This window comes from Punica granatum, chromosome 4 (genome assembly GCF_007655135.1).
Source record: "Punica granatum isolate Tunisia-2019 chromosome 4, ASM765513v2, whole genome shotgun sequence".
Classification (NCBI taxonomy): Eukaryota; Viridiplantae; Streptophyta; class Magnoliopsida; order Myrtales; family Lythraceae; genus Punica; species Punica granatum.
The window spans coordinates 27,311,531-27,319,282 of NC_045130.1; the positions used below are offsets into that span (position 1 = coordinate 27,311,531).

General features: G+C 34.2%; 1 protein-coding gene across 1 annotated transcript; it reads left to right on the top strand.

Moving 5' to 3' along the window:
- The first annotated feature begins 3,471 nt into the window (after nt 1-3,471).
- Nucleotides 3,472-7,185, top strand: LOC116203105 (S-type anion channel SLAH4-like). The gene is made up of 2 exons (XM_031534767.1): nt 3,472-4,536; nt 6,732-7,185. Exons 1-2 carry the CDS (start codon nt 3,604-3,606, stop codon nt 7,002-7,004), a joined length of 1,206 nt encoding a protein of 401 aa, XP_031390627.1. The 5' UTR covers nt 3,472-3,603; the 3' UTR covers nt 7,005-7,185.
- The last annotated feature ends 567 nt before the right edge of the window (nt 7,186-7,752 follow it).

Consider the following 7,752-nt stretch of genomic DNA (forward strand, 5'->3'; position numbering starts at 1 on the left):
TCGAAATATCTCACTGCAACATTTTTACTACTATCCCTCACGACGTATTTGATACAAAAAGCTTATTTCCTATTTATAGATACAATAGTTGTCCTCCCAACCTAATAACTCAAAAGATATCCTAAAATCTCTCTGGGATATTTCAATTTGGAATATTCTGATTATCTCATCGGGAAATTTTCCTTTAAATATTCAAAAAAAAATGAAATCATTACAAAATGAAAATATAACATTAACATAATCTGATATATTGCCCATTCCTTTTCCAACTGATCTCGTCCTTACTGGTCGGCTACTCTTTTTTTCGGTATTCCAAACTTAATGCGAGACTTCCTAACAAAACCAAAGAAAATACAAAATCTTAATGAATTGAAATTAAAAAATGAAAAGAAATATAGAAGAAAAGCTAAAAAATCAATGAAAGAAGGTGACTAGAAAAACTTATGAAATACCATCATTCTGGTAATTCCATTTTACTTTAAGGACTTTTATATATATATATATATATTTATAAATATATAAAAGTAAAGAAGTCATGAAATTTCTTGAGTGATGTGAGAAGATAATATTTAGGTCCCCAAAATTAACTCAACCGCAGATTACTTATGACCAACATGTCATATTCATATTGGGTGTAGCTACTCCCTTTATAAATTGTATATTGATTAACACATATTGCATGAATTCTGATTATATTACTTATATAAGTTATTCGTGTTAAAAGTGAGTATGCACAATATGTTTCAATGAGATCACTGGGTGTATACTATCAAGTACTTTCCCCGTTTAGGCATCAGTTTTACCTTGTTCACAAGATGTGTCCAATAAATTAATTTGAATCCCTCATTATAACTAAAGTATGCCAACTGGGAACTCAATATAACATTAAATTACGTACTTATAGAGTAACTGATTTATAAATCAAGTTGCACAAATTTTGATTATAATTACTTGATTAAATTATTTGTCTTAAAAGTGAGTATGCAATACTTTTCAATGAGATCACTAGGTGTCTATAGTCAAATAAATTCCCCTTATAGGCATCGGTTTTACTCTATTTATGAGGTGCGTCCAATGATATAATTTGAATTCCTTAGTATATAAATAAAATTTACCCATTGTGAACTCAATTTGACGTCAAAATATATCTCGTAATTGAGTATATCGTACATCTATTTCTAGTGACCATACCATAAAATCTCCATAAAATCATATACTATTATTTAAATCTAACCATGATTTTGTGATTATCACCTTATTTATCGGATTAGAGTTAAAAGTCAAAAATACCCCTTTCTTAATTTAAATATGATATAAAATTTAGGGGTTATTACGCGGTATCTTATGGTATCACTCATTTTGTAAATCTATTTCATGATTTAAAAATTACTCGAAAAGGCCCATGGTTTACGTTTGGTTTTAAATCTATTCTGGTGTTAATTTCTCCGTCAACTTTTAACAATGTTACTGACGCGAAATGTAAGTGGACCCATTCTTGCTACTGTGGCCGTTTGCCTAGAATAGGTTTGGAGCCTACTTACGTTTTATTGACGAACAAATTGACAGGGTGATAGATTTGAAACAAGATGTAAACCATAGGCCTTTTTGGATAATTTTTAAAATATCAGATATATTTGAGAAAATGATAAAATTATGAAATATATGGCGTAAAAACCCCTAAAATTTAAAATAAAATAGAGGAGTTGAATGGGAATTTTATATTTACTGAAAAATATGCTTGTTTGAGTAATATCAATGAGATTCCCTAATATCATGCTAAGAATAGCTAGGATTTCTAGAAGAAGATGCCATTCCTTTGATGAGAAATAAAAAAGAATATAAAAAATTCGAGTGGCTGAAGCTGAAGCAGCTACTTTCGAAGTAATAGACATAAAAGCTAAGGATAATTTGGTCCGTCTAATATTACTATCCCCTCTCTTTCCTTCCATGTATCACCCTCCCCTTATTTTGTTATTTTCTCTTAATCTCCTAATCACACATTCTATCAAATTAAGTCGAGGTATGTTTTGTATTTAACGGGGAATCCAAAGATCCGACAATGGTAATGAGATTGGACGAAAAAAGAAGAGATCTCATATTCCGATGAGATTATATTTTCTATTTTGTGGGGGATATCATTAGAGTTGAATTTTGATTTTAATTGGGTTATAATGATTGTTTTGTTGAATTATAAGAAAAAGTATGAAAAAATAATAAATAGTTGAGATAAAGTAATGATTGTGTTGTTGTATTGTGGAAAAAATAATTGATAGTTGATGAAATTTAGTATTAAAAATTGAATTGAATGGTTAAAAAATTGAAGAAAAAGGTAAAAGTAATAATTGAGTTATTGATTTTTGTTGCGTAGTGAGTAAAATTAAAGTTAGAGTTAAAATTTTTAAAACTTGATCACAAAACCAAACAGGGTATGTCCCAAGATTATATTAGTATATTTTTGAAATATATATCTATTTAAAAGGGAGAGGAGATTGGAAAATCACGTGTTCTTAGGAATTCTTATAGTGCGTTTGGTTTGTAAGTAACATTTTAAAATTAGATTTTGATTTTAAAAAAGAGTGGTATAAATGGTTATGTATGTGGTCCACTCTTTGACTTTGTATGAGTTATATAATTTTGATTTTGAAGAAGAATAGTATAAATGGGGCCCACCATTTGACTTTGTATGAGTTATTTTATTTTGTTGTGGATATAATTAAATTAAAGTAAGATCTTATGCTGCGTTTGAAAAGTTAGTATTATTTTAGAATCATGATTTTGATTTTAACTCAATACACTACACAACAAAAATACATGTTTCCCAAGTCAAATTTATAATACCATCTCATTTGTCTTTTTCCACAATCAAAATCAAAATCAAAATCAAAATCAAAATCATGATTTTAAAATCACACTAACAAATCAAAAGCAGTCTTAAAATCTCACTTTGAATCCAAACGGAGCACTGTGTTTTCTCTCTCAAAATCTTTAGGATTCATAGAGTGAGAGAGTGATGAGAATTAAGAGAATTGTAAGGTTTTTCTCTAATTAAGTCTTGTAATGGGACTGTGAAACACGAGTATGATCTCAATGGTGTTATATCTAGTTTATTGATATAGTGAAATCTCGAAACTTTGTCCGTGGATGTTTCACTTGGTATTTTACTACATTCATCTTTGTGTTCTTTCTTTCTCTTATTGGTCTAAATTCCTCGAAATGATACGTTTTCCCAACAAGTTATTTATATTTTTTTCAATTTCTATTTTTAATACTTTTTATCATTTTACCCTTTTTTTTCCTCTCTTCCAAGTCAATCCATTCAATAAGCATATTGAAACAAATAGTATAGTTGAAACACAATACGTGCGGGTTAGCATGTTATGCACGGCTAAAGTTTCAAATATATATATATATATAAAGATAAATAACTTATAAAAATATATATATACACATTTAAATGACCGTACATAACCGAATCAAATTAAATGAAAAAAATGAACATCGCTATTTTTCTCATCCGGGCTCTTCCCTCTATATGTATGCGAACCTGGTAATGCGAAGCTATAACAAATAACGCCATAGGACAAAACTTTTGAGATATCTTCCATGGAATCTCTGCAAATCCCACACCAACCTCCCATGGCCATGAGACCGGTACTAGTAGATGCTTCTCAACTGGCTTCTGGGGTTCAACCGCACCACTGCCGCAACCGTCCAAACCATCAGCAAACCGCTAGCCCAATAAGGCAACTCAAGCCTTCCATCCTGACGAGACTCCACGCCGGCTACTTTCGTATCAGCCTCTCCTTCGCAAGCCAGGCTTTGCTCTTGAAAATGCTCACCCAACCCGCAGCCGGTAATTCATCCTCAAACCCTCCACCTCTTGGTCACTTTCTCCGCTCGGATGGGCCCTTCCGTTCCATCTCTTTGCTCTTTTTCTGGCTTCTGGCTCTGGTTGCACAGGTGCTGCTCTCGGCTCTCTACACTCTCCGATGCTGCTTCCACTTCCAACTGGTCAAGGCCGAGTTCTTCCACCATGTCGGTGTCAATTACCTCTTTGCCCCGTGGATCTCATGGCTCGTGCTTCTCCTGTCAGTCCCGACCGCCATATCAGAGATTAAAGCACCATACCTGGCACTATGGTGGGCCTTTGCCATCCCGGTGGTCTTGCTCGACGTGAAGATCTATGGCCAGTGGTTCACCACCGAGAAGCGGTTCTTGTCGATGGTGGCGAACCCCACCAGCCTGATCTCGGTGATCGGGAACCTGGTGGGCTCCAGGGCAGCCTCTAGAGTGGGATGGAAGGAGAGTGCAGTTTGCCTGTTCTCTCTCGGGATGGCACATTACCTGGTGCTCTTCGTCACACTCTACCAGCGGCTGTCCGGGGGAGACCGACTCCCCGCAATGCTGCGGCCCGTGTTCTTCCTCTTCTTTGCCGCACCGAGCATGGCAAGCCTTGCCTGGAACTCCATCTCGGGCACTTTCGATACTGGGTCGAAGATGCTTTTCTTCCTCTCCCTATTCCTCTTCGCATCTCTGGTAAGTATGACTTCCTTCTAATGCGTCCCGTGTTAGAATTAATTAAAGTCAATCACGACTCTGGTATAGAGGATAAATATCATGTAAAACGTACTATAATAATTCAAACCAACAGCCCCCCCCCCCCCCCCCCCCCCCCCCAAAAAAAAAAAAGGTACTATAGTTATAAACAAGTGGGGCATATGGAAAAATTAAAACTAATGTCTCCAATACTTAGTTCATTCATCAAATAATAATAATAATAGATTATAGAAGTTAATTTAATTAAGCATAGAAAAATCTGGCAATGTACTCCAGCTAGCCAGCTATATACACACACACATGGATATATATTATATTATATCAAATCTAACTACAAGCCAGTCCAGTTCGTCTTTTCTTCTCGTTGAAAGGAACAGCGACACTCTTTTCTTGCTCGGAAAGGTCAAGGCCTTCTATTTTAATCGTTGTTTTTTGGAAGGCTAAAGCGAAATCTTGTCCCATTTATTGAATTTTTAAATCCTGTATGAGCTTATGTCGCTATAAAAGTTATAACGTATGATAAACTCGTCTCAATTTACTAAGTTAGTGTCAATATCATCACGTTGCATCGATTTGATCTCGTGGTCCCTTAGAGCCTGGAGCAGAAATTCTTACGTACCTTAGCTGGTACGAAGGGGAAAAGAATGGTTTCAGAGGCTCATAATAATAATTTTGATACTTAGATTCCTTTTTTATGATTTATGTAATTTAGTATTACATATGAAATATGAGAACTATAAAGAAAGTATCGGGTAGATGTCACTTACTTATATATTAGTTATAACTCTCGTTCTAAATAAGGTGCAATATTATTTAATTTATATATTTCAATTACACCATAGTATATGGGCATAGAGAGGATAAAATAAGAAAAAATATAAGAGATACAAGAAGTCCTAATTATGAGAAAATATTATATGTAACCGTTTTAATTGCAATTCTGCAACAAGTGCTGCTGTACTGAACCGCTTTTTTTTATATGGTAAATAATTTTTTTCGGTAATTGATATGGTAATTGCAATATATACTATCCTAATGAGTTACCGTGACCGAATAGTTGCTTAAAATCAATTATTATTTATACATTTTCATCAAATAATTTTGCCGCTAAAGTCTGCACGATTTAAGTGACTGAGAGATGATATGTTACCTATGATAATTTAAAAATATGAATCTCAAATATATATCTCTTTTTATCTTTCCCTTTCCCTTTCCTTTTACCTTGATGATGCATGTAGACGTATATATTTTAATTTAGTTTCTTTCAATATAACTAAATATTTTTTTTATGTGAACTCTGGTATCCAAAAACTCAATTAAATGTCGACTAATCCAGTTAAGCTGGTCGGCCCATTAAGGGATAAAGTTCTCCAAACGTGGATTTTCTACATTCACAAAGACTCAAACCCGAAACCTTGCTTAAGCGAAATAAGTATCGAACCGCTTGAATCAACCCATGTTGGTTAACTAATAAACATTTTATTTTACATATAATGTAAACTTTAAACTTTTTCCTTTTTGTTTTTCATAATACTGCGTTATCATTGAGAAATCTTGATTAATTTTAATTATAGTTTCACCCTAATTATTTATGTTACGTACGTCTTCTTTTTCTTTTTCTTTTTCTTTTTCTCTTTTTACTGTGGGCTTCCAAGTTTTTGTCAACTCCTACAGTTTACAAGAAAATGATTGCTCTTTCAAAGATTACCACATCCGACATGCATTAGGATTCGTTGATTTTTTTTTCTTTAATTTGTCTGAGGTTTCCGTTGAATGTGAAAAAGATGTTTTACGAACCAGTATGGGATTCGGCAATTTGAGGATGAAAAGGAAAACAAAAGAAATATTGCTTGTCATGCATTATAATATACGAATATGTTTCTGCTAGCTACCACCTATTTATATATTAAACCAGACAGATAGACGAAATAGATGTCTAGGTCCGGCAGTATCTGATTCCTAACCAAGTTAATGTTTGTCGTATATAGCATGACTCGAAAATGCGTTAGAATGACTCATATATTATATATCAGAAAAAGAGTTCAATGTGACGACATATATATTTTAAGAATTACAATCGATTCTTATTAATGAAATTCCCCTACGTATATTATTTCCTCTTCTTTTAATTATCTTTGTTTTTTCTTTTCTCATTTGTTGTGGTGTCTTAACAGGCTTGCAGGCCAGCACTATTCAAGAAATCAATGAGGAAGTTCAATGTGGCATGGTGGGCGTACTCGTTCCCCCTCACCTTTCTTGCCCTGGCCTCGGCCGAGTACGCGCAGGAGGTTAAAGGAACCATGGCGTCCGTGCTGATGCTTGTGCTGTCGGCCCTGTCCTTCCTCGTCTTCCTCGGGTTGATGCTTCTCACCGTCCTCAATACACATAGGATTCTTCGGGAAGATGATCCAATTCTACGCTTCGATAAAGATAGATCTAGGAATTAATAACTTAGAAAGAGAGGGCATCATATATACATATATACATATATATAGTATGGTGTATGGATTATATATATAGCTAATGAGTCGTCAATGACGTAAGTATGTTCTCGCAGTTTCTAGATGTTTCTTCTATCTATTTTAATAAAATACGGGGCAATGTATATTGCCTTGGCTAATGGCTAGTAAGCAGATACGAAATTCAACACTTAATATCATCTAGCTAAGTGGTGAATATTAATATCATCTGCAAGTATTACACAAATTTTTGGGCTGTATTGCTCATGATTTTCCAGGTTAAAGTAGGGTCTATTTCAATCACTTAACAAATCGGTCCAGCGGGTGTAGGAACCCTCGCTTGGTAATTTGAAGTTTTTTCATAGTTGATTTTCGAGTGATGAAATTACCTATACTTCATATTAAAATTTTTTATTTCCTTATACTATACTTATTGATCTCCCTTATAATCAGGAGAAAAAAAAAACCGCCCAAGCTGGGCTAGCGCGTTCAAAATAAAATATTTCGAATTCTTTTTAGGTGAACAAGGGGTCTGAGGCCAAATTAAGCTAAATTACACAATAAAGAGTAAGCAAGCCCCAATAGTATCTCCTGCTAGAAGGTCATGAATGCCTTCAAGTGGTGAATCCCTCAATGCAGCTCCAACGACTTCCGGGCAAGCCAATCTGTACAAGGATTGTCCTCTCAATTGCAGTTTATTTAGGCGCTTCTGATCTGGCTATTATGGTACATGATA